This window comes from Chiroxiphia lanceolata, chromosome 1 (genome assembly GCF_009829145.1).
Source record: "Chiroxiphia lanceolata isolate bChiLan1 chromosome 1, bChiLan1.pri, whole genome shotgun sequence".
NCBI lineage: Eukaryota > Metazoa > Chordata > Aves > Passeriformes > Pipridae > Chiroxiphia > Chiroxiphia lanceolata.
The window spans coordinates 24948404-24976273 of record NC_045637.1 but is presented as its reverse complement, the minus strand read 5'-3'; the positions used below and the strand labels follow the sequence as shown (position 1 = coordinate 24976273).

Here is a 27870-nt window from a genome sequence, read left to right as displayed (position 1 = left end):
CCGCGAGCACGGAGCTGCGCGCGCACCCTGCGGGCGGGGCGGGAAACGCCGCTGCCCCGTGACCCCGCCCCCTCCCTCCTCTGCTGCGCGTGCGCCGCCTCGCGCGCCCCCATTCACCGTGTGCCCGCGCGCGCCGCAGGTAGTGCGCATGCGCCTTGTGGCCCGGGGGCGGCCCTGTGGTCCCGTGTAAATAGAGCTGTATAATGACCAAACTGTGTAATGACAGATCTGTACAGTACCAGATCGGTATGTAGAGATCGGTCACACGGCGGGCTGCGGGACTCGGCTACCACGCTGTGCTCAGGCTCATACCCGCTAGTGCCGCATCCTCCCAGCCTCAGAACTCGGGAGCGGGTTTGCGCTCACCGCTGCTCTGCCAGTACCGGCAGACATGATTTCTAACCCAGCTCGGGCTGGCTTAAGTCTGGGGTTTGGGAGGAAAGGCAGGCAGGGATGGGGGAATGGCAGAAGAAGAGGAAAGACTTTGTAAAGGGAAGGGCAGAGGCAGGATTGTTGGGCAGGTGAGGTAGTTATTTTATCCTAGTGTTTATCCCACCTGCCTTTATGTATTCTCCCCTGTATTTCTATGCTTATTCAGCACTTGTCTGCTCCATTTTACGTAGACAAATAATTTAAAAAAAATGTTATTTTTTGTAGATTCACCTAGTAATGCTGCCGATTTTAGTAGCTCTCTAAACAGACAATATAGTTTAGAAAGGAGACATTGCTTATCCTGCGCAGGATGAAAGGTGGAGGTTTCCACAAATCAAGCACACCAAGGGGTAAAAACTAACGTCTTTTAGATAGTAAAATACTTCAGCCTGAGGACAGATAATTCAACTTGAAGACATCAGTAACTCAAGCTTTTAAAGCCTTGTTGAGCCAGCACAAGAAACCCAATGAGGAATAAAGCATTTGGTGCAATAAGCATATAGGCTTCCAAGCAATGCTAATATCGAGAATTGTAATAGTTAGGCAATTAGCTCGCAGGACAGGGGCAACGAGGAATAATTAATATCCAAGGCATAAAGTACCCTGCAAAGTTTTGGTAACATTTGAAGGAATAGGACAAGCGGCAATGGGCAGAAATTGTTGCACAGGAAGTTCCACCTGAATATGAGGAAAAACTTGTTTACTGTGTGGGTGACCACGCACTGGAACAGATTGTCCAGAGAGGTTGTGGAGTCTCCCTCGCTGGAGATATTCAAGAACTGTTTGGGCACAATCCTGTGCCATGGGATGATCCTGTCTGAGCAGAGAGGTTGGACCAAATGACCCACTGTGGTCCCTTCCAACCTGACCCATTCTGTCATTCTGTGGAATGGGAACAAGAACGTCCTGACAAAGGTGAAAGAAGTAAAGGGGAGTTACTTCGGTTGTGTATCCATTCCTGTAGGCATTTTGTGTTTTCACCTTGTTACCAGTTTCCTCTCACGGGGGGAAGTTACAAACAAGTGTTACATTAGTATGATACACCGTTCTAGAGACGAGGTACTGGAAAGCGTAATCCGGGACTCGCCGTGCTCTTGTGTCCTCCTCCTAATCTCCCAAAGGCCAAGCAAACCCCTGTGCAGCCCACACCCTAATCCCGGGTTTGTACCACTCCCCTCCCGCCCACCCCGTGGACGCTTCGCGTACTGCGGCGGCTGGCCCGCGGCGCTCGCCGTAGCGGTGGTGCGCGCGGTGGCCATGGCAGCGGGGGGCCGCGGTGCCGCCGCCGCCGCGCTGCTCGTGGCGGTGTCGGTGGCGCTGCCTCCCGCCCGCGCCTTTTCCGTCCCGCTCCAACGCCCCGCCGCCTGCGCCACCGACCGCTACTTCGACAGCTCCCGCCTGGCCTGCGCGCCCTGCGGAGCCCACCAGCGGCAGAGCGCCGGCGGTGAGCGAGGGGGGAGGCGGCGCTGCCCGGGCCCGGGGCCGATCGGGGCTCGGGCGGCTCCGCGCTGAATCCGACTCCCAGCAGCGGGAGGCGCAAAATCGGGGCTCACGCCGTGGCGGTGAAACAGTAGCTCTCAGGGGCGGGTCTGAAGGCAGCGAAAAGCGCCCCGATGCCGCAAAGACCCAAGTGGGCGCAGCACAGCTGCGATGTGTCTGAGATACAGCCCTGAGAAACGGCTTTTTAAATAAAGCCTTTTTTAATAAAACCTTTCTTAATACTCTTTCTTTCCTCAGGCATTTGTATGATTATGAGTATTTGCGTTTTCATTGGTAAAATCTCACAGAGCCCTGAAATTATGTTCTTGAACACTTCGGTAACTTTAAACTGCTTGTCAAAGGTTGAATGTGTGAGATGTAGAGATCCTCAGGCTGTGCCCCTGCTGGTCCGAGTCCCACACGTGAGCTTGGAGCGGATACAACCCACCTTGACAGTACTAGATGAAAAATCCAGATAGTCAGTCGCTTTCTTTAGGGGATAAGAGTGGGAGTTCACTGTCATGTACAGACACAAATTTGAGACTAAGATCCAACAGCATCTCTCTTCAGAGCTGGTACTTGAGTCAGAAGCAGTGATGTGGATGGCTGTTTTCACAACTGCTATGTAAAAGCTAGTCACCTCTTCACCGCCAATATGGCACCCTAAAAGAGTAATCCTATAGTTTACTTACAGAACAAAAATACCCTGTAATCATTTTCAGATCTTATAATGTGGGTGTCTAGATCCATAATTCCCCTTAGTCTGAATCTTCCTCCAAATCAGGGGCTTCAGGGAGAGATAAATTCCAGGTGGAGGTCAAGGGTTTATTTTTTTCCTGGAGCATCTGACTGGAGCAATGTAGGTAGGTGACATTTAGCCTGCTCTTTGTATCATGGCTGAATTCCACTTGTCATTGCACAAGTCTGCCCATACACTCCCTCGATAGCTCATCACTGTGGATTCTGCTATCAAGCAATATGCCTACAAATTTAGGTATTGTCACAGTGAAATCACAACTCATAGCTCTTCACTGACATAATCCTGTTGGTCTTTTTTATAATTATGAGTAGTTCATCGCTTTGACAAATGTTTCTGTGCAACTGATCCCATGAGGATGTACTTTAAGGCTATTAAACTTTTCACAGAATTTTACATTATTTTTACATGCACAGTTCAATAAACTTAAGTAATAATAAATACAGTTTATTAGTACATATAATCAGTTTTGGTTTGTAGTATGTGTTTCAAATTATGGTGAGAAGTCTGATAGACTGAAAAGGTTTCTAAAAAAAAAGTTGCTGAGGACTAGCAGATGTGCACGATGATGTGCTGTGAAAGTAGTGTTTCATTTCATACTAAATGTTAGGTATATTCTCTTAGTTACTGAAAACCATTCAATGTAAAGTTTGATCCCCATGCACAATTTTAAAAGCTTTGCAAATTTAAAACAGCTTCACATATGACAGTTAAATTTTAAAAAACCTTTGAATATAAACATTAAACATATTTTGGGTTTAGGACTGACTTCCTGTGAAAATAGTCAAAACTGTATACAAACATATAATGCTGGTGTTGTAGAGAGAATGGGCTGAGAAAGTCACTGTGGCAAGATTTAGATGGAGAGATTATATCTGTTTGGTTTAAAAAAAGAACACAAAAAACACAAGCTCGGGATTCCTGTTGCACGCTGGTGGATCAGTCAGCCTTGTAACACTTTCCTAAAATATCTGTGTATGAATCGTAACATGGACATTTTCAAAAAGCAAGATGATTTTCATCCACATCTCGGGTGTTTTATGTGTCTGTCTAATAATCCATATTGATCTCTTGGGAACAACAGCAGTTCTTAGTATTCTGTAAAAAACAGTCAGTTTTATATAGATTAAAAGTGCATTTGCTTTGTTTTTTTCAGGTAGTTCCTGTGTATGTGAGCCAGGATACAGGATGGTTTCCAGTAATGGTGGGTTCTCTGTTACTTGTGAAAAATGCCCAGAAAATATGGTAGGTATTGAACTTTTCATGCTTTACCATAATAATAATAATTTTTTAATTTTAAATTTCATCCTGACTGCAAGTTATTTTTCATTAATTTTAAATACTTTTGCATTATGGTCTTTGCTTTGGAATTTTTAAGACCATACTTACAGGTATTTTTTTCAATTTAGAAGTATTTATAGTAATTCATATATTTAATATGTAGTATTATTTCTCAATTTAGAAGTGTTTATTATTATGATTTTGCAGGCATTTTTTCATTACAAATTTGACCCTGCAGACAAAATAAGAATATTTTAAATGTTAATTTCCTTCCACTGCTTTTTCTTTCTGCTTTATGTCATCCTTGCCCACACAGCTCTGTAGAATGTCAAAGATAGTTTTCAGTTCATTGGTATCATATTTGATTATTTATACAAATCCTATTATTGTAATATTTAGGCTCTATCTTTGTAGCCCCAATACTTCTTTTTACTCCAAAATGAGCTGCTACTATTTTGTTACTTTAATTACAAATATCTTCGTAGTTTGGTCAGTTCTTTCTACCATTCTTGACAAATTAAGCTATAATTTTGAACATTGAGCCAGAGACACCAGACTTAACCAGCTTTTTCCTGTCATAGTAAATAGAGAAATATTTTTTTGTAGCAAATCAGCTTTTCAAGGTGAAGCCTTCCCAAATACTTCTCTTTCTTCAATGACTGTAGAACTCTTAGGAGTCCAGCTTAGTTACCTGAGTTGGGTGTTTAATGGGTAATGGGCATTGTAGGTAATTTCCCTCTTCTTTGCATTTACTTGCTAAGTTAGACAAAAACATTGACAAATATCCTTTGGTGATTTGATCATTTGCTATTTTTTCTCTTTCCTGCACTGGTGGTATTTGTCTTTGGCAAGGTATTTGTATTTGGCAAGGCTTTTGCAAAGATAAAATGATGATAGTGGAGAAGGGAGTAGCATTTTGGTTTTTATCTGTAGTGCAGTTACTTCATAGTATAAAGTAAGTGTGGATGTGAACTGTTTGAATATGTACAAAATTTCATGCAATTAAATGAACTGCTTAACTTAGAACTCCTCCATATCCATTACTTCCATGTATTTACATGCAAATATGTCTATTATTATGTTTAGTTATTTTTCTTTTTCCAGTGTAGGATGTCTATATCTCTTTTTAAACCTTCTACTTTTAATTAACTCTTATCTTCACTGAAGAGTGTGAGCTAACAGGTTCAGAAGAGCTGAACTTCTTTTTAGTCTGTGTCTGCATAGGAACTGCTTTTGCCAGATTGTTTAGCCTTTTGTCTTTAAAAGCTTCATGAATGTTATCAATATTTTATCTGAACACATTTTCTGTAACTAATGTCTGGATAAGGCCAATTCTTCACAGACATTGAGTGATCTCTATATTTTTGAAAATTCTAATAGTTTTACATTTTATTTCAGAGCGGAGTTACTCAGGATGGGTGGAATTGTATTACTTGCCCTAAAGGCCTGACTTTGGAAGGAAAATGTAAATGCCCCAATAATGAAATATTAGGTAAAAATTTTATGCAAGTTATGAGATGATAGTGCTTATTTTATATATTTAAGTTTACCAAGACATGCTCTTCTGTTAAATAAGAAAGGAAATTTGATGTATGTTTATATATCTGTTGCAAAAATTCAACATTCCTCTTGATCTTAATTGCCATTCCTGAAAGACAACAGATAAATCTGTACCATTGCACATTGCAATAAAAATTATTATGTAAACATTCCAAAAATGAATACTGATGTATCGCTTCCTTTAAGCTTATTGGCACTGGATGGAAGCATTAAAATTGGAATAAAAACAATGTTATGAAGTATATAAAGCAGAAAGGAATTATATATAAGAGTACATGGAAGAGAACAGCCTGAGCAAGCCAAGCAAACTGCTGTGTGTTAGTATCACTGCATTTCCTGCTCCCCTGAGACACACACCGGTATCTGTGGTTTTCTATGCTGTGCTTCCCCATAACTTTGCTTCTTACTTAGTTGCAGATGAATCTCAGTAGACAGAAGAATAATTTTAATGTTAAAATTAAAACATTAATTAGTGTTTGTGTTAATTATATTTTTGTTTATTTTGCATAGTTAAAACCCAAAAGCAAAGTACAGTTTTCATCAGGAGTGTAAAACGTAAGAGCTCTTGGGACCCCTGGTTTTCCTTATTTTCAAAGACATGACATGGATGTAATTCTTTGAATAAGTATTTTAAATGTCCACTTTAGTTACATTTCTAACAGAGTATGTTGGAGAATCAATGTTTTCCAGATCAATAATTTTGAATTTCCCAGGAATCTGAAAAACAGTGAATACCAGTCTTCTTCCTTAAACTTCATGAGAGTTATAAAATACATTCTGAGCTTTTAAAGTAAAATGTTGAGAGCAAAGCTGATTCTGTAATTTGACATGCAGGAAGAACATTAGTATTGTCATTTTTTTTATTATTTTATTTGGTTTGGGGGTTTTTTGTAATTAGACTTGAAATCTCTTGCTAAATGATTTAGTTGCTGGAAGATGCAGTTTTGAAACTTGAGATTTGTGACATTTGCATGAATCATTTCAGATGAAGTTTAGTTATTTTTTTCCCAGTAATTTGTAAGCTTGACATTTTGAATTTTTGCTTTGCAGTGAAGTCTTGGTTTGAAATTTGGTTCAGAATTAATAGCAAAAGAACAAAAAAACTACACATGAAATGTTGCCATTCTCACTAAATTTAAACTGCATATGCATAGCTATACGTAGTGTACACATACACACATAGTGGATATTATTTGCAAGTTGTGCTCCTGATTTTTTCAGAATAAACTCTCTGAATTTATTGTAGATCTGCACAGACGCTTTATTTTTTCACACTTTTCTTAATCTGTGTGACATACTGTGAATCGTGCAATTTTATCACAGTTGCTTTTCCTTTCTACTGAAGTGGAAAGAAGCATCGATGGCATCTTGCTTAACGAAGCATTGTGCATACATTGTAATGGAAGTGAGCAGTCGTTCTCAGCTTCAGATGCATCAGGAAGTAGGTGGGTGTTCTTTGCCTTTTGTGATGATAAATTTGAACGGGTCATGCTCTGTTTAAATGGAACATTCTTGAGGAATAGTCTGTATCTTCGGGATGACAGTTTTGAAAGCAGTGAATTGGAAATAGTCAACTCCATATCAAACCCTGTTTCGTGCTCACTGAAGTCCTTTTATGACCAGCGGCTTGGTTTGTTTGTCTGGCTTTAGTGTGACTAGAAAGCAGGCTTTGAATTGGAAGCAGAAATAGAATTCTTATTTTGATAATTAACTATTTGGTTTGTTTTCTACTTCACTGATAGTAGAAACAAATAGGTAATAACTTTGGAATTTCAGAACTAGGAAGCCGCTGACACTGTTATTGGGCATGCTATGTAATCAACTTTCACTAAGTAGCAAATCTCATACTTAAGTGCATTTTAAGTGCATTCTTCATGTTTGTGATCCATAGGTGTGTAAGATGTGAAAAAACATTCATCCACGTAAGCAAGTCTTGTGACTGCAGCAGCCCAAACATTCTGGTAAGTAGAATGGTTATTATATTGAAGTTCAGCAGAGAAAATTTATTTTGACAAGTGTATAAATTTCTATTTTTTTATTCTTTTATTTCTTTCAGACTGGGGGATTGTGTTTCTTTGCTCAGGAAAATTTACCCCCAAAGGGAGTCGCAACTGTTCGTTTTGCACAGCTAGTGAGTATATTTATTCTAAAACATTTTTAAACTCTCTTCATTGTTTACTTTTAGTAAATATTTTAAATTCCAATCCTGAAAAAAAAGGTGGTACTTTGTTGTCTGATTTGCATCAAGATAGAGTATAGATATGGAGACCAGGCAAGCACTGTTCTAACAGAGTAAGGTTTTAAAAATTCATGCCCTCTTGGAAACTGAAAAAGAGAAGTAATTTACATGACTTCAGTATCAAAACAAGTAGCATGTGGTCTTTTGTATTAATTGTGTGCATTTAAAGCACACTCTTGTATCACAAAAAAAATGCTGAAGAGTTTTTATTACTATATAAAATTGGTATTTATGTAAAACATTTGAAAGAACATATAAGGATTGAGCTTACATCTTCAGCTTAGAGCTTATAGAAGAAAATGGACATCTCTAAAGTTTGAAATTCTGTATGAAGTTGCTGAACTCTTGAATTGGCTAATGAATGAAAATATGTTCTATGGAGAAGAATGAAGGTATTTTAGCTAATGAACTTTTGTTGTGAAATCTGCTCACAGTTAGGACCATTTTCTGAATTCAGGAAATGCTATGTGGTTAAGAAATGTGTTTTACTTCCTAAATGAATGGATGTTAAAGGCTACTGCTTGAAAGAAAGTAAAAAGCAGTCTTCAGTTTTCCTGGTATCAAATAATGGTCTTGCTTCCTGAAAATGCCATTTTGTAAACAATATTTTATTGAGAATATGTCTTTTTGGTGGCTTACAGTATTTACAAACATTGTTTGGTTCAAATGTGAGTTATTATAAAAAACAGGTTGTGAAATAATTAATTTGGTAAATTTGGTCCTGAGTTAAATTTACCAACTCAACATCTTACCCTTGAAATTGCTAGTACTTGCATTGTGCAAGAAAACTTCTTTGTCCTCGAAATCCATATTGAAAGCTTAAATATTCCATCTTGTTCTGTATATTTTGTCTAATTTAGTGAAGTGAAAGAAATTATTGCATTATGGTTGTTTGATTGAGATATTTACAAAGGACAGAAAGCACTTAGAAAAAAATAAGTAGCATCTTTTAGCTGACTTAGTTTTCTGGACTGTTACATTATGGATAAATTGTTGTGAACAAAGACAGTGAAAAAAAAATCCTTATTTACAGGGTATAACACTGACATCTGCGTGGTTTCTGAAAAACCTGCAGTCCTCAGCCTTTGCCTGTTGGGTGAGTTTCATGAACATTTGCAGTTTGATTTTTTTCTACAGAAGTAGAACCCTCTATAAAAGCATGGCACTTTAACTTTTGGAAGTTACCTTGCTTATTTTTAAATAATATTGAGGGCAGTCAATGTTAATGCAAGTCAGCAGGGGTGGAATTTTCACAAGATGAATGGGGTTAAAGAAGAAATCCCACTTTAGTCAGCAGTATACCAACTGTCACTGAGCATATCCAGGAAGGGATCACTCATAAAATTAACTTCTTACATATTCAGTATTGATTGGCACCTGGTCTTTACCTCGTATTTGACTTTTGGTTATTAATTTTGGTTTATGATGTAGAAGGATCACCATAGAACCATCCTTTTCAGTTTTGTTTTGCTTTACTTTGTGTATGCAAGTGTTATTTGCCATTATGTTGCTCTGGGTGACAGTAAACATGGGTGGAAGAGTGGGTGCAGCAAGAGAATCACAGACACTTGTGAAGAGGATATACCTCTGCCTCTTTTTTTTATCAACTCCGTTATCATACATGCTTTTTCCTTCTGCATTTCACTCCTCCAAATCAGATTTTAACTTCTCAAGCCCTACTTTTTCTTCCAATCTGCCACATCCCAAAGGGCTACCTGGCCTACTGGTCTCTGAAGATCACAATAGTGGATTTGCAGAATTCCGTAATACGCAAGCACACAGAGCCTTTATTTCCTACATTTCCTTGTTAGAGATTACTACAAATAGCTACCAGTAAAGTGAGTATACTTACAATTAATAAACCAAGTATATGTGTATTCCAGTGGCAGCAGCAATCAGTAGTAGCAGCAAGCATATATTTCAATATTACAATCTACTACAAAATGGTCACTAGTAAAGCAGCAAATATGCTTAGGATCACTTACCTATATGAATGCCTATGTATATATGTTATTCAAAATAGTACCAGTACCATACTCACTAAACCACACCCAGAAGTGGGGCCTCAAAATTGATGACAGTGAAGTTTCACTTCAAAGATGATCCATGTTGCAGAGTCTGGAATCAGCCAGGCATCCCCAGCATGGTCTGATAACTTGCCTAGGAGAGCTCATAGAAAAGTTTGTGTAGAGGACATTCTCTGTGTGTTAGATTGAAAAAGAGAGACCACAGGCAAGGACAGAGGTCACTCTCCATTTGGGGTAAAAAGTAAGTAATTTTTGTATCACAGAGACATAATGCAGTACAGGACAGCACCACCTGGAGCAGCCAATAGAGGGTGGGTTATATTCGCTCAGGCTAGTTTTTGTTTTTTCCAGACTGTTTTTGTGCTGTTTCATCTACAACAGTCAATAGCAGTTGCTAATTCCTACTCTTTTGGAATGTTTTCCCTCCTCTAGATTCTTTTTCATGCTTCCAGATGATAAGTTGCTGTTACAGTTCCTTGGTTTTGTGTTTATTGATGGTATCTCAGGAGGTCTGTGATGTACCAGAGACATTAGGTACCCACCTGCACTTCTCAAGGATGTTTCAGATTCCCAGGCCTAGTTCCTAGGATGGCAGGTGTTCTCTCACTCAGTGTCTCATCAGACTCTTGTTCAGTATTTTCCAGATCACCTTTGTGGCTGCTCCCATCATCATCTCATAAACACAACTCTGAGATGTATTCTCCTACTTGTCCTATTCTTTTTCACCAGCTGAGACTGTCCTCATTGCTAACATAAGTTTGTCCTGTGTGTCCTCAGGCTGCTCAGCAGCTCAGAGGTGCTGCCTGAATGTAATGTGCAGCCACGGATCTGACCCAAACAAAGGGAGTAAGGAGGTGGCAAGTTAGCACTAGTGCAGTGATCACTGCACAGAGATGCCAGGCATCACCTCTGCCTAGCACTTAGCACTGGTTTGTTTGCCAAAACTGAACAAGGTATAGATACAACATAGTTTAGGAACAGCAGGATAGGAAAAGTACTAAAACTGAAAAGAAGATATTTACAATACATACAACTATAGTTGTCAGTCTGAGCTCTTTGATGGAGTCATCTTTGTCATATAGCCTAAGCAGTATTAAACATTTTGATTCTTACTTTGTTTTATAAATGCAGATTTTGACATTTCTGTCACATCATCACATCATAGCTGATGCAACTAAAATAAACTAAAAGAGAGAGTATTGATTTTTCGCTGCCATCTGCAGACCTATAAAAATATGATACCTGAATACATGGGAGAAAATACTAGGTGTTTACAAAACAAAATTCCTTTTAAGTGAAAACAAGGGTTTAGGAGTGCTTCTTAAAAATAACATTAATTTTATGATTGCCTCATCAAAAGGAAGGGTAATTAAATACTTTTGTGTGTTCTTGTGTTTCTACACTGCAGTTGTACTCAAATGTAACAGCATGCCAAGCTCTTGGAAATATGTGTGTGATGAATATGAACTCATTGAGTTCTTCAAGTACTGATGCCTGTGGTTTATTTCAATATATTTTTATCGGTACAGCAAGACTAGGCATCATTCATTCAATAGCCTACTGGTAAGTTGTCTTTTCCCTAACTTTTGGTCTTTAATAGCATTTTATGAAAATTATTCTAAATGTTCTTTGATGAAAAATATTATGTTTCTTTAGAGAAAACATTGTAATTCTTTTCAGGAGGCATAATCTTCCATGGCTATATTATGGTGATCAACCAGGACTAGCATCTCAAGTGCTTGAGAAAAATCATTTCCCTACAACCTTCAGTTTTAAAGGAAGAGATAAGGTAAGTTTTGGGTAGTAGACATGGGGAAGCAGGCATTAGGAACAAGACATAATCACATAGAGAGGCTTAGATTTATTATAGCTATGACTCTACTAAAGATATATTTTAGGCAGTCAGAGTAACAGAACTCATTGTGAGATCTTACGGAAGAAGAAGGCGATCTTTGTGTAAAATAATGTCTAGTAAGATGATTTTACTGACACTCACACATTTGCTTTGCTTATGCTCTCATACCCACATTCTCATAAGGCCAAAATGTGCTTGCCTCAGTGGTCTGACCAGGATCAATTGTGTGACACAGAACAGAGGATGTCAGCTATTAAGCATTTGTTGTGTCCCCGAGGTCCTGGGTTGGCAGCAATGGACTAGTAATTAGACAAATCCTAACCCCTTCGGAGTTACTAGTTGTTTTGCCCCTGTCCTTTGCTTCAGTCTTGTTTACTTCAGTCTTCATAAATCTGAAGCAAAGTTGTTTTTTGTCTTTTTTCCTTGTTTGAAACACATTAATCCTTTTTTCAGTTTTCCTGGTGAGATAATTGGAAGAAGAGGGATATATGTGGTGTGCTGTAACTTTGCTGCCACCCACCTGGGATACCAAAGTGCAGGGTCTTTTGATGACAATTTATCTGTGCCACGGTTTTATCACAACCCATTTCTCAGCTTTGTTGCTGGGAATAGTGTTCTTCATCATTATGTGGTGTTTAACCCTTTCTTTCTGTTGCTTCTGTTGTGTACACACGCATTGCTCTCCCTACTTCATTTATACCAACTGTAATATTTGTTACAAATCTCTACAAGCTGAGTTGTATCAGAGACGGATTCAGTGTATTACTCCAGGTTTTTCCTCTTCCTACAGTGAGTTAGGGAAAAAAACAAAACAGCAAAAGAGGTGAGAAAACCAAATCATTTCAGTGTTAACAAAGCAATATATCCATCCCTAGGAGGGATGGACTGCTACAAGTAGATTGTTAACTGGCACAGTTTTATGAAGGAATCAAATAGTAAATTAAACAGTGAAGTGATTTATTTTACAGATTCACTGTAAAAATACAATAACTGGAATAGTTTATTCAAGTTAAGCTAGTCACAGAAGGTAAGTAGTGCTAGTGATAACCTATTTGTCAGTTATACTGCCAAATTTATCAAGAGTTTTCTTATTGACTCAAAAATAAAATCAATCTTTTGCAGCCATATTCTAAAAGGCTGTGTTTTAAATTAAACAACGTTACAATGCTGCAGTTGTTTTAACAACTAAAATACTCGTTATTCTTCCTAACACTGAAAGTCCTGGAGGCCCTTAAGGTCCGGCATAGTCTACATTAGAAATCTGCATAGATTTTTGATTAGTTCAGGGCATGTCTACCTGTGTAGAAGTTCCTTTGGAACTTTTTCCAGTGAAGCTGTAGAAGTATGGTAAAGTAGGGAGTTTTTTTGAAAAAGATAACTACCAAAACCAAGATTTAAAACAAAATCAAAAGGGAAAAAAAATTGAAGGATTATGCTGAAAGTTTCAGGAAGCATAAAACGATGAGACAGAATTCTCTTAAAACATGTATGTCCACTTTAGGGCAGTTTAATTGTTTCTTTATCTTTTTTTCATCATCAGGATGTGAAGCTGCAATTTATTGCAGCCTCGTTTGATGCAGCAGGAAACTTTCTTAAATGGCAAAGTTTGGAAGGAGGCATCTTACAGGTATGTCTGATTTTAGTTATCTTTCCTTGATACCATAACTTTCTGATTGCCTTTAGTCAAATTAATACAAAAGCCAAGAGTTTGGTTACTACACTAATGACAGTTCATAACTGTAGAGCTAAATTAGGGAAAATAGCCCTTGATTCTTGATCAATGATCTCTACAAAATGAAAGGTATAAATTCATCAACGTTGCCTTCATCCATTGTACCAATATAACTTTTGAATATTGGAAAGATCTGAAAAATAACGTTTGTCACTTAGAACCAGCCATCTCTTTCTTCCTTTCAGCACAGTTACCCCTGTGTGTAGTTTCTGATTAGACCTCTTTTGCTTGTTGAGAAAAATGTATTTTTTAGCTCTCAGTCCACATATGTTTATAGATGATTCTATGAGTATGTCCCTGTTGGATGTTGTCCCCTGCTTGCACACATTATGGGGGTAACAAGCAAATCAGTGATTTTGTCGCTGTCAAAAGAGGTAGGAAACCTTATCTACTACCCCATTTTCTTTCACTTCTCTTTGGATTTTTTGTTTGCTTATTTCTTTTGGTTTGAAATACAAAATGTACACTTTGGCCAACATCTACCTGTCTTTTTCATAACAGAAAGTTATAAATACTTACTGGGAGACTTTACATAGAAATGGGGAACACTGGCTAGAAGATTGACAGTACCCTTGGATATGCTACCCTCAGGTTTCAGTGGTACACACAGACATTCTACTTCAGCAGTACCATGCTGTATAGATATAACGTGTGAAAATTGCAAGTAAGCAGCAAGTAGAAAGTACAGTAGTAAATTAGCTTATCAGCAAGAGAAATGGGCAGCTGCAGCACATGTTACAGAGTAGAATTTGTTTAGCAGTCTAGTGGTGATCTAAGCACTCTCAGTATTTCCCTTGGCAGGCAACAATAGAAATACTAGCAAGAACAATTGGGAATTCTCTGTCCCTTTTTCTAGGCTCTTCATGTCACTCTTGGAGTGTGTCACTTCAAATGCTGCAGTGTCTTCAGAAGAGCAGCTGACGTTCAGGATTTAAATAGTGACTGCTATTTTTTTTGTTACTGTCTCAGGGTGAACTGTCTTGTGTCTGCCTCTCCAGTTTTAAGGAGAACTAGTGTCTGAGAGAACAGGTTACTAAGACAATTACAATGCATAAAAAATTACACATTCTGAGGTAAATTTTAAGGTTCATTAGGGCATATTAATTTTCTAAGGCAAAGAATTTCATAGCTATTAAGAACCAATAGGAAAGGAATATCTTTTCCATTCAAAGCTTCATTTAATGTAATAGATGGTGTGTGATGATAAGACATTACAGTGCTAAAGTGGTCTCAGTGCATAATTGTAGCAATGCCCAGAATTTCAGTTTCACACTAGCAGAATTGTGGTTTATATAAATTTAGACTTGATTTTCATTTTGGGAAAATGGCTATGCCCTTCGCTAAATGCCATGCTAATTTAGTTAGAATTTGGCCCATTTTTTCTAGATTCAGCTGAATCTGCTGTTCTTTGCAGAAAATATAAGTGTTAGATTAAAAAAAGGGAAAAAATTCTATTACTTGCTGTAACTTTAATCCTCTGATAATGCCAGCTTAAGAGAAATAGTGTAATATGAATGTGGACTCCTTTTCTTACAGGATTCTTGAATTTAGCAGAAGCCACTAATAAAGCTTGAGGCAGCACAGTGCATTGAACATTCAGTCCCCAAAAAGATTATTCTTGCCTGTTTGGATGCTGCTGTCCACAGATTCAGTGGAACTTAAAAATTCTATGCAAGTATGAATAAGCTAAACCAACATTTTAAGAACACCAATATTATTGCAATAAATAGTCATGTTTACTCTTCAAAATATTCCTTCTGTTAAAAAAATAGAACAAAACATCTTTTGTGAGAACTGTGAATACATAAACTGCTTGAGGTACCTGTAAATATTTTTCATGTGAGAAAATGATAATTTTGAATCGACTTAATTATGATTTGTTCAGCTTTGTCCTGATACAGAAACTAAATTGGATGCAGCTTATACATTTGGAACAACTTACCAACAAAGTGTAAGTAAGATATAAAACGCTATTCTAAATTTTGAGTCAAGTTGCTTGATACATCATTAGTAATTCAGTGTATATTGAAGGACATCTGCAGTTTAGCCATAAGCTGCAACATGAAATTCTTGGGGAAGTGGCTGGAAAGTTCCCTCTTAGAAAAGATGTTTGACAGCTGGCTGAACATGAGCCAGCAGTGTGCCCAGGTGGGCAAGAGGGCCAGTGGCCTATATCAGAAACAGTGTGGCCAGCAGGGCCAAGGCAGTGATTGTCTCCCTGTACTCGGCACTAGTGAGGCTGCACCTCGAGTGTTGTGTCCAGTTCTGGGCTCATCCCTACAAGAAAGACATTGGGGTATTGGAGCAAGTCCAGAGAAGGGCAGTGAAGCTGGTGAAGGGTCTGGAGCACCAGTCTCGTGAGGAACAGTTGAGGGAACTGGGTTGTTTAGCCTGGAGAAAGGGAGGCTCAGGGGGGACCTTGATGATTCTGTGACTCTGTCTTCTGTGAAGAAGTGGGACAGATTGTACAATAGTTTTGTAGGGAATGAATCCACAACTCGATAAAATAATTAAATTGCTAAAGGGATCTTTTTATTTTAACATTTTTTCTTGTAGTGCAAAATTTCAGTTTCTAAGATTTTATTGGATTTTGCTAATCCAGTCTTTTATGACCTGTTCCTTGAATATAATGACGACAATGGACAACAACATCTTTGGGCTGTGCCAGTTTTAAATTTGAATCTTCAATACAATGAAAAGTTTGTTAATCAAGGTAAGACTATCACAGTAACATTTCTTTGAATTTAAGTAATCTGAATAACTTTAAATAGAAATAATTTACATTCATTACTATTACTAAATTGTTTTAAAGATACCACAACACACCACAACTTGTTTCCATTTAAAGAATTTAATATTTTGTGGGCAAGTTCTGATAGTTTAAGTGTAAGCTTTGGTCACATGCAGTGTTCCCATCGATACTATGCACAAATAAAATAATCTCATTTCATTGTGTATTTGTTTAAGTTGAAAATAAACAATTTTATATCCTCAGTAGTTCTATGTGTTATACAGTTATATGTGTCATTTCTAGTAGATGTCTTTTTGTGTTGAATTATCTGTGTGAAACTGTCATGTTTTTTCAAAGGTAGTAATATGAACAACTGGCTTTTGACTCGTCGATTTTTTTTGGTGGATACACTTAGTGGAAAAGAGACTGACTTGGGAAAACCACCAAGGGTAATTCGGATTGCTAGCGAAATAGCAATAAGGTGATTCATTCATATAATATATAGTACATAGAAAATAAAGCCAATATTGCACAGTCTGCATTTTATTGTCTCAAAAGAAAGTTGTTTTATTATGTTGTTTCTAATATGTCTAATATATAATATGTGCTTCTTTCTCCATTGCCTACGTGGAAATGGCATGAATTTCCATTGGTTGTTCTGATGAGTGAGTGAGAAAACATTGACTAATGGTATAGGTACAGCAGATCAGACCATGTTAGCAGGCATTCAGTCACCTCTTAGAAGCAAGCAGGTGTCATCTGGAAAGACCTAAAAACTGTGTTATTTCTTTTTCAATGTGTGTTTTGCTGACTATACAAGGATGTTATTTCATACTCCATATTCTTTTTTTGCAGTATTTTTACAACCTGTTGCCTATTCTGTTATACAATCCAGAATAGGCTTGTAGTCATTTAACTGAAAATGGGAGACTGCATATTAGGCTCATTACTGATGGTTAATCTAAGATGGAATATATTTTGAAAGAAACTTTTTTTTCTTCTTTATGTGATCTAATGTCTTCTGAGATGACTGCCAAGAAATTGGTATCTTCCTTTTCTTTCAGCTCTCTTTCAACTTATCAGTTAAAAGATTGCTGAGTAGCACTGAGTACTGACCCATACAAGTAATAATCTTCTCAGAATCACAGAAAATGCCAAGTTGAAAGGGACCCACAAGATCATCAAGTCCAACTCCTGGCCCTGCACAGGGCCATCCCCAAGAGATTAATTTAATATACTGACTCCATTTACCACGAAGTACATATTGCATCATTTCAAAAGATAAGGATTAGTTTATGTATCTTAGAAGAGCACCCTTCCATCCCCTTCAAGAAAAGGATAATGCCAGAAATTCAAAATACACATAAGAAAGGTCAATCTGTAATGTTTTGAGAAAAGTTACTTTATGGAATTGGCTTGAGTTGCAGGTATCCTAATGTCAGCAGGCAGGTAAAGGTCATTTCAGGTATTTTCTTACAAATGAACAATCCTTCCCAGCTTCTTCTTTTTATATATTTGTGTACATGCCTTTTTACACTCTAATTGCTTTTAAAATGTGAAGTGCATGCCATTGGGTTTGAAACTCACATTTTATTGATCAGATTGTTCTGTTCTCTTAGTATTTTCTTATTAGCACAAGTTTCAATGAATGCTTTCGAAGCACTCATTCATTTAATCATACTCTGTATTTCTGCAGTATTCGTCTGGTATCCCATATGCAGAGAGGAACTGTCTACCCTCCTCTAATTACTATTGCTTACACGGATGTGCTAGTCCAAAACCCTGAAATCCAGAGTGTGATGGTGAGATCTTTGTGCTCTCTTAATCAAATTGATTTGGTAATCATACTTTTAGGTCTGTTGGAGATTCCAGTTTTCCAGTTGAGTGAACATTTTGGTGCAGTTTCTAATTCTGCTCTTAAGTTTTCAGCAAAACTTAAACCTTTTAAACAAAGTGGTTAAAAGCATTCTCTTTTTAATTTATATTGAGTCTTTTTTAACTTAAAATAATTAGAGTTCGAAGTTGGTTGTATAATGCTAAATTAGGCTGCAGTTCAAATAAAATTATATGCACAGAAAATAACAGGAAAAGTATTCTTTATGCAGTACACTGAAAGCAATAATTTATGCAAGGAAATGAGTTTTTGTTTAAAGCAATGCAGTAAGAGGAGGTTGTTATGACACAAACATCTCAGGTCACCTATAGTTTAATTTAAAATAAAAGTGTGGAAACTACCACTGTCTGTAATAGTTGTAGCATTTCAGAATTTCTGTACATATTTACTTTTTGCATCTTAATATTCAGGTTTCATTCTCAGTCAATTATGAGATGGATCAGTCAGAGGCTCGGATTCAGACTGATGTAAGTTGCAATTCCCTTTAACTTCATGATTTAATGAACTATTAACTTCTATTTTTTGCTTTTTAAAAAATATCTCAAATAATTTTTCATTATTTTCAGGTCGCATTGGGTGTGTTGGGTGGGCTCGCAGTGCTATGGTCCCTTCTCAAGACTGCAGGCTGGAAGAGGCGTACAGGAAGCTCTATAATTGACTTGCAGGTATAAACAGCTGGCAACCTCAAAGGGGACATTTCTTCCCCCCTTTAATGAGACCTTGCTATGATTCCCTGTGACTATAAGTATTCTGTTTCTTAAGCTAACTGAAATAATTTCTAGCCCAGCTGCGTAGAGCTGTGCCCGGGAGTTAGGTTCACTTCAGGAAATAGGTTTTTGCATTTTTTTTTATTCTGATGTTGTCATTCAGAATATGCTGTTGGTAAAAATAAAGGTATTTACAGAGCTGTTCTGATCAGTTGAGTGGACTAAGTTTTCAAATTAATTCTTCTTTGGACAAAGACTAGCATTTAGAAGTTTCAGACAGTGAATATACCATAAATATATGACCACAGTAGAAAAGCTTTGTTCAAGGCTCCTTTTCAGTATTAGAGTTTCTTGTGTGAGCTGCATAACATTTTATATGAATGTATATATCCATTACTTAATTAGCTTTACAGATCTCTACAGTGTGTTTTTATAATTGCAGACAGTTTTCAAGTTCTTACTGTTTTATGCTGGAGACCTTGCCAACGTTTTCTTTATCATCACAGTGGGCACAGGGATTTACTGGCTTGTATTCTTCAAAGTAAGTGTTTTTCCAGATTTGAGTGCTACGAAAACCTATTAATGTTACATATATTTTTACATGAAGATTAATTTTCTTTTTTTTTTTTTCCTTTCTGATCAGACTATTGAGGCAAGTTCTATATCATATTCTGTTTTGTGTGCTTAAATTTTGTGTTCACCTGTTTCTTTTCCTTAGGATTCATTGTACTTGCAGTCTGCTTAATAGTCACTTAAAATATTTTACACATTTTAAATGATTTCACATTAAATATTGATCTTTTTCTGCAAAAGCTTACTCACTTTTAAGCACTTACTGTGTTTTTACATATGCCATCTGCAGTGTTTCAATATAACTTCTCAATTATAGGCTCAGCAGTTTGTCTCTGTCCTTTTACCACTTCCATCTCAAGAAGAAGATTTTGTTACATACGTAGCATGTGCATTTAGTTTAAAGGTAAATATTTTTTTCCTCGCCATTAAATACATGTTAACATGCTTCTGTATATTTAATTAATCTTGGTTTTAAACATCCTGTACGGTTCATTTTATTAGCGTATAGACATAAACAATTATGTTCTTATAATAATTAAGTAATTTTCCTGTAGAAATTTATTTTGTGGAGTCATAATAGGGAAACAAATGTCTAAAGAAGATTGTCTATGAAAAATCATTCTTTCAAGGATAAAGGTCTAAAGAAACCCAAATAAAATAGCATCATATCAAGAAGAAAGTGCTTTCTTTTGAAGCAGAATATAAATGCTGTCAGTTCCTGATTAAAAAGAAGATGGATTCAAATAACATATTCAAATATTTAGAATTCAGAGATCATTGTTCTGTCTTCATGGGACAAGCAAGTATTGTATTAGTTGTGGGTATTATATGGAATTCTATTGAAATTCATAATACAGGTTAATATGTTATGAGGAAATAGTTTTTTAGAATTCGTTACTTTGCTGTATTTTGTTTGCAATTTTGGACATCATCACATGATTTATCATTATTCCAAGCTTTTAAATTAAAAAAAAATATCAAAAGTTGGTAATAACGTTGCTGTCTCAAGTATAGTCAAGACATTATTTGTTATGTTTAATGAATGCAATGATTTTTCTTCATCCTTCATGCTATTGCTGTCCTTACTTGTTATATTTCTCCTTTTTGTTTTTCCTTAGGCTCTGCAATTCTTACAGTTGCTGATTTCACAACTTACTGTAGATATTTTCTTTATTGACTGGGAAAGACCTAAAGGCAAAGTTCTTAAGGCAGTTGAAGGTAACTCGAACTGTGTTTGTTTGTATAAACAGCTTTGGTTAAATTCTGTTATTACTCTCAAGTGTTAAATTTCAGAGCTTTATTGTATGTACTCTTTTTAGGTGAAGGTGTTATTAAAAGTGCTGCTGCACCTGTGAGCATATGGAGGACATATTTTATAGCAAATGAATGGAATGAGATTCAGACAGTGAGGAAGATAAATCCCTTCTTTCAAGTGCTTGCAGTTCTTTTTTTTTTGGAGGTAGTATAACTACTATGATGAATATTGTTGTTGTTGTTATTTATTTTTTATGATTCACAACCAGAGTGTAACTTGAGAGTCTGGTTTTTAATTCTTGCATTCCCTGAGGTAACAGTGGATCACCTTCAAGTTCACTTGAAAACATGTAACTTAGTGAAATAGTTACTTTAACGCATTTTTTTATTTTATATGTATGGATAGATCATTGCAATATTTGACTAAGGAAGACTTAAAAAACCCCCAACCTTTAAATACCCTAAACACCCTTATTAGTTTTATTTGGTTGGGGTTTTTTTAAGGTAATGAGTTACCCTAAATGGCTTAAGAGACTGATAAATCTGTGTACACACTCAATTCTTTATTTGCCTACTAGCTCCCTCCCATCACAGCTTACAGCTTTGTTTCTGGTTTCCTTCCTGCTCGTTTGCTATAGTGCCCTTTTATAATGCAGGAAGTTCTGTTCCTGATGGCAGTATGCCTTCAGTCACAGCTTCAGGGTATGTGAGAAACTGTGCTTTACCTTTTAAAAAACATTTTGGTTTGCTTCTTCTGTAGTTTAATAATTACTTCTATTTTGGGGAAGTATTCTCAAAGCATGTGGCATATAGTTGTTTATGTGAGGTTCTTCTACATATGTTTAATACTTTTACTCAATTTTATACTTCTGTTTTTAAATTTTTCTTTTAAATTAAATAAAATTAAATAATATTAAATAATATTAAGCACAGTAAAATTAAATACAGTAAAAAAACCCAAACTTTCCTCATTCACTACATCAGCATTTTTGCTGTTGGTACCTACAGGCCAGGACCAGCTTAAGTGCCTTGTTACAAGAAAAGAATGGTAGAAAAGAGAGCACGTATTCTTATCACGCTCTTCAACTACCTGAAGAGAGGTTGTAGTGAGGTGGTGTCAGTCTCTTCTCCCAGGTAATAATCAGTAGGACATGAGGAAATGATCATGAGGAAATGGTCAACCCTCCACAACTGTATTTCTGGTGCAGCTTCAGTTTTGAATGATTTTAACCAGTTAAGTGCTTCAAGACATAACGGTCGTCTCATCTTTTTATTGTGGACTTTTTCCAGATTTTTTGTTTAAAATAGATTCAGCCATACAGATAGTGGAGGGGAAATATATTTCTATTCAATAGAAACAAAAAAAAAGAGTTTCTTATAGTTGCAAAACACATGAAAAATTTGTTCTAACACTGGAATATATAGGACCAAAGAGCTGAAATTTGACAGAAATAATATCCCTATGGAGTCCAACAGTAGAATCTTGTGGAGTTTTTCGGTAAAAACCAATGTTGACTTTTTGTGAGATTTAGCTGCATATGTTTTTAATTTATGTATCAACACATATATGTACAGTTTATGTTTGTAATGTTTCTCAGTAGTGACACTGGATCGCACAATTGAGCTCTATCATAATGAAAATGCTACTATTCCCAGGTGCATTTTTCCCAATTTTTTTCTTACTTCCTGCTATGATGGGAACAACAGGATCCTAATTAGTACTATTCATTGCCTCTTATTGTTATTTGGACCTTCTTACCTCTTCAGGTGGTAGGATTTTCAAACCTGGCTTTAATGGATGCTTCTTCCAGTCTTACAAGAAGCAGTGAGAGCTACGTAGCTCCTTGGAGCCGCATTTTAAGATTTGGTGTGTCTGTTGCACTCTGGATAGCCATTGCCATCCTACAGGTATGTGAAACACATGACATACTGAATTACCATTTTCAGACTGGTTCTTGGAAGCTAGAATATATCACTAGGACAATCATACTGTTTATCATAGCACTGGGTGCATTCTTAACTTTTTGTTTAGTTGCTTTAGCATAGTACACCTTTTGGACTCAAAATGAACCTCCTGAGCTAGAGACATCTTACTTCATAGTCAGAATTTTAAATTTCTCAAAGATGTGAATTTATGCAACTACTTTATTTTAAACAACTTTCAAGGATCTCACAAGTTCAAAATGAAAAGCAGGTTATTGCTACAACTTTACTTCTCAGAAGAAGTATGTTAATCCCATTTCATAAAGTTCAATCCTTCTGACAGACTACAGAATTCTGTCATTTGTGAGTGTTAAACTGTGAAATTAATTGCTTAATAAAGTCAAATCTGGTGAACTAATACAAGAAAATTTGGTTGATTTATTTCAGGTTATATTTTTTTCTGTGTTTTATGAAAGATTTGTTGAAGATAAGATCAGCCAATTTGTTGACTTGTGTTGCGTGAGCAATGTAAGTATTTCTTTGTGTCTGTTGTAAAGTGACATTTTAAATTGAATAATACATAAGATAGTTTTAAGTATATTAAATAATATTTATTCTGTTAGTTTAATCAGATATTATTAGCTAACAGCCAAAGTCAATGTTTCTTTCGGCTCACTTTATTGGTGAACTCTGCAAGATTTCAGTTAAACTTTAATTTGAAAAGGGTTCTGGAACCACAGGTTTATCTTTATGGCTCAGTGGAATTAAGTAATGATCCTTGCTGTTGATAAACTAAACTTGAAGCTAGTGCGTGTTTTAGCTACATATAGAGAAAACTGATCAGTAAAAGAGTTACTAAATATTTTTCTCCAGTATTTATTTTGGTACTTACCTACTTTGTGTATGTAGAAGGGCTGGCTGGGCTGGCTGATCTTCATTGTGAATTCAAAAGTTCAAAAATAAAATTATAATTGTTAATTAAAGTATTCTGCTCTTCCCCTACCTCTTAGATTTCAGTGTTTCTCTTGTCACACAACTGCTTTGGTTATTATATCCATGGTCGCTCAGTGCATGGACACGCAGATACCAATATGGAAGAAATGAATATGAACCTAAAGAGAGAAGCAGTAAGTAAAATTATTAAAGTTTACACCTACTCTGGTTATTTATCTTACATAAAAACCCTCAGACCTTTGCATTGTGGAACTGCAGTTGTGTATTACCTTACACCAACTTATGTTAGGCACAAGATAGCAGGTGTTGGTATGTAAATTTATGACTCAATAGTTGTTTTAACTAGCTGTTCATCTTCTTCACTATCTCCTCTCATTACTTCTTCAGACTTCAAAGACATGAAATTCCTGTTTCTCTAAAAAGTCTTATTTCATGTATTTAAGAACCTTCTTTTTTAATATTCAAGCTTTTCATAAGATCATGGCCACATTCAAAAAGTTGCATACCAAAAAGGTTTTATAAAGACACAAATCTGAAAAACTCCTAATAAAGAAACATCTACTCCACCAATAAATTCTTTTATTCCATCTCTTCTACTATGGTGATATAACTTCTTCTTTACAGAAATTAATTTCTATAAGTATTTTTTCTAGTTTGTTGTATGTTGTATCTTTGGTGCAAGATCAGGCAAATGTAAAATGTCTAATATGTGTTCAGAAATTTTGCACTAAATGCCAGGATATCTTGCATCTTTTTAGTGACAACTAAGAAGAAAGTACCTTAGACAAAGGATATTGCTATTTTAGTGATAATTGACAGAAAAAAAACATAACCATGTGAAAATTAAATCTCAAACACTGAAATATAGGGTAACCTTTTAATAATGTTTTTGACTTGTGTGTTCCAATAATTTTTTTCCTAAACGCTTATTTTAATATAATTTGGGGGTAAACAGGGGTTGTCAAATTTTTCAGTTTTTGGGAGTTTCCGACCTTTTTTTCAATGTGACCCGGAAAACATATGGAAAAAGTCAGGAATCCAAAACAAACAACCAAAAAAGGCAGCACAAGTATAGAAAAAAATAATAAACCTAAAACAAAGGTCTTCCAAGTGAATATTAGAAGATATATTAAAAGGTAATGAACTGAACACAGTTGAAAAGAAGAATATGACTTTTTGACAGCAGGGGTCAGGATTTTATGTCTTAAGAAGATGTTGCTGTACTAGAAACAAGAGTGCAATGGATTCAAATACTTAGAGTTATTAAGTGCTATGTATATATGAAAGAGAGGAGATGAAAAGCTTTCGACTTGTTTTGGGTCTATGAATGACATTGATAATGTTAATTTATAATTGCTTTGATTGTATAGGAAAATCTGTGTAGTCAGAGAGGTTTGTTACCGAACACAGATGGGCAGACATTTCAGATTTCCATTTCAAGAAAAATGCGACTGCACTATGACTGGATTCATGAAACCCTAACAAGAGTAAGTGAGATACTGGTATTCTTTAAATGTTATTTAAAATATGAAATTTTTCTGCTGGAGTCATAGTCATGTTATATTTCAGAAACGTGGTCCTGCAAGGCTTTTGGAGTCATCTGCAAATACCTTCGAACAAAGCACAAGGGCATACAACACCATGAACAAATTTCTTGGTTCTTTTATTGATCACGTATGTATATTGACATTTGACATTACTATATTAAGGAAAATATCACTATACTAAGTAGAGACTAAAAATTGTAAATCTGAAAGACAGTAAGACTGCTCTTAAAAACAAAAACCCCTTTTTTGTTATGTATTTATTTGGAATAGACCAGTGCTTTTTGTTCATTCATAAAGGTCTAAGTAGCTGTGCCTCACTTTGTAGAAAGCACTTTTTCTTTGAAATCATGAAACAAGAAGTATTGTTTTTCTTTTTCTTATAGGTTCATAAAGAAATGGATTATATTGTTAAAGATAAGTTGCTGCTTGAACGGATTCTTGGCATGGAGTTCATGGAACCAATAGAGAAAAGTATTTTTTATAACGGTAAAAATATTTGTGGTATTTGTGCTATTTTAAGTGTCTAGGTTTCTGTGTAGATTTCTTTCTCAGGATTTACAATCTAAACTGGACTTTACAGCAGGAGGGATCATTAAATGACCCCTTGTGAGGGGTCTCTGTATTTAAGAGAAGTTCTTTAGGTTACAGAAATCCTTTTTATAATTTGCTGTTTATCTGCGATGTTTTTTCTTTTAGGCAACTGAAAGGATACAGTTCATACTCATAAGCATTGATAGAAATATATTGTTTGATATATTGTTTGTTTAGACTCTCATGGTTCCCAGAAGTTCAGATATAAATCAGGATTTCATGGTAGTAGGACATATGCAATTTTTAATGAAAATACACTGTTTCCAATCAAACTTGTATTGGACATTTTTCTGAAAAAGTAGTAAGAGGGGAAAGAATATGTTTTCTATAATTGCTTAAGTGTTCTTTTTTAGAAATGGTGCTTTTTGATAAGATAAAGAAGTGGATAAATGGTCCAGAGCACTTTGGCTATGAAAAAGGTATTTTAAGCTTAAAAGACCCATTTTTTTGGGCACTGTTAACCAATAAATAAAGATAATGCTAAGCTCTGAACCTCCTCCTAAGTAAGGCTTTAAGCATATGTTTTTATTATTTTGTTGAGTTGGGGCCAGAGCTAACAGTTGCTAGAAGTTTCAGGGACAAGACAGTTACATCTGTTTGTTGTTTAAAACTACCTTTTTAAACAATCTGAGATTTCAGGAGGGAATAGAGTTGTGTGTGGTAGGCAGGTTTTTCCTGTTGTTTTCCACCAGTATTACACCATTTAATAAGTGAAAAGGTTTGTGTTATTTTTCAATAGAAGGACACAATTAGCTCTATGTTGCCACAGAATATCATTAACTAGCTATGGCTCTGAGTTCCCTTTTTCTTACCAGCTTTCTCACCATGGACTGAAGAACTTCACAAACTTGTGACTCACAGCAATAGTAATTTCTCAAAAAATAATTTTTTTTTGTAGATGAAGGACAGTCTTTCATTGATGTTCTCTACTATGGAAATGAAACAACGCTGCTCATTTTCGATATCCTGTTTTTCTCCGTTGTGGATCTGGCTTCCCAAAGTTTTGTTTTAGCAGCTATTCTGACTTATTTGCAACAAGAGGTAAATTTCAACTTAAGGACAAAGTAATATTTTTTTAAATATGGGTCACCTTGGCAGTTTATACAGTTAACTAGATAATTTAAGCAGTAAATTAGCAGTATGCAGTGACAGAAGATTATACCGAGAACTTATAAAATAGTTTTTGATTTTTTTTTGTCAAGTAGGCTTGTGAGAAACTAATTTTGTTCACATGGTTGTCATGAATAAAGAGGTTACAAATAATTTTCAATAGAAAACACAAATATCTGTTAAAATTAATCACACATAATTCTATCATAATTTAGGGTGGAAAGGTAGTAGAAAATGTTTCAAAAATGCTAACGTTAAGCACCTATTTCACTCATATTATTTACAATTTAAAGATAATACAAGATTATTATTTTATGTTTGATACTGAAACATACTGTTTTAAGTACTTCCTCATTCATACATGTTTTCTAAAATGTTCTTAGATATTTAGGTTTATCCGTAATACACTTGGGCAGAAGAATTTGGCATCCAAAACCTTGGTGGATGAAAGATTTCTCATTTAATTAAGAAGATAAAAAACTTCGTTGAGGAGTTAATTGTGGAAATTATGTCCATGATCGAAGCATCTCTGATCTGCAGATTAATTGTAGAGCACTTTTCAATAATAATAATGTAATGGGTTTGAAATGTGTCGTTTTTTATATTGTGTGGTAGTAAGCTTTATTTTTCTGTATTTACAAATTTATTTTTAATTTGTGAACACTAAGACATAGGCCTTTAAAAGGAAATGTACATGCAAATAAGACAGAAGTAAGACAGAAGTAAACTTACTGTAGTTATTTTTAGAATAAGATAACAATTATTTAATGGCTTTTGATAATATATGGACCAGTCACTCTGAGGCAACTCTGAAGCTGTCTGAAAATACCTTAAATCTTTTTTTTTTATTATTTTTTTAAATTTATTTGGAGGTGTAATTGAGCAAACATATTTCCAGTTTTATACAACACAGGATTTGTTCTGAATTAAGTTAATATTTCAGGAGGACATTTTAAAGATCACTTATTTGTGTTGACTCCAGTTCGAAATTTTAACTTTTTTTTATTGTGTCATAGTATTGTATGCTTCTGTGTCTTCTCTTGGAGTTTACCATTGTTTTTCTTGGGTGTGGCCTACACATGACATCCCATGTGTTTGAGATACAGTGGTGTTACAGTGATTGAGAAAAACAGGCCAGTTATGATAGAGCAGAGGAGATAGTTATCTGCATTTGGGGTTTGTTCCTGATCTTCTGTCGTCTGATGCAAGATGCTCAGGGAAAAA

General features: G+C 35.8%; 1 protein-coding gene across 1 annotated transcript; it reads left to right on the top strand.

The window, feature by feature from the left end:
- Positions 1-1722: 1722 nt before the first annotated feature.
- On the top strand, positions 1723-27234 carry TMEM67 (transmembrane protein 67). Its single transcript, XM_032708052.1, has 28 exons — positions 1723-1876; positions 3825-3913; positions 5348-5441; positions 6855-6954; positions 7401-7470; positions 7566-7640; positions 8782-8844; positions 11184-11338; positions 11456-11564; positions 13171-13257; positions 15248-15313; positions 15919-16075; positions 16451-16574; positions 17790-17895; positions 18398-18454; positions 18554-18652; positions 19137-19235; positions 19584-19670; positions 20386-20485; positions 20587-20726; positions 22289-22429; positions 22892-22972; positions 23455-23571; positions 24769-24885; positions 24968-25072; positions 25329-25431; positions 26435-26577; positions 27030-27234. Exons 2-28 carry the CDS (start codon positions 3857-3859, stop codon positions 27108-27110), a joined length of 2733 nt encoding a protein of 910 aa, XP_032563943.1. The 5' UTR covers positions 1723-1876; positions 3825-3856; the 3' UTR covers positions 27111-27234.
- Positions 27235-27870: the final 636 nt, after the last annotated feature.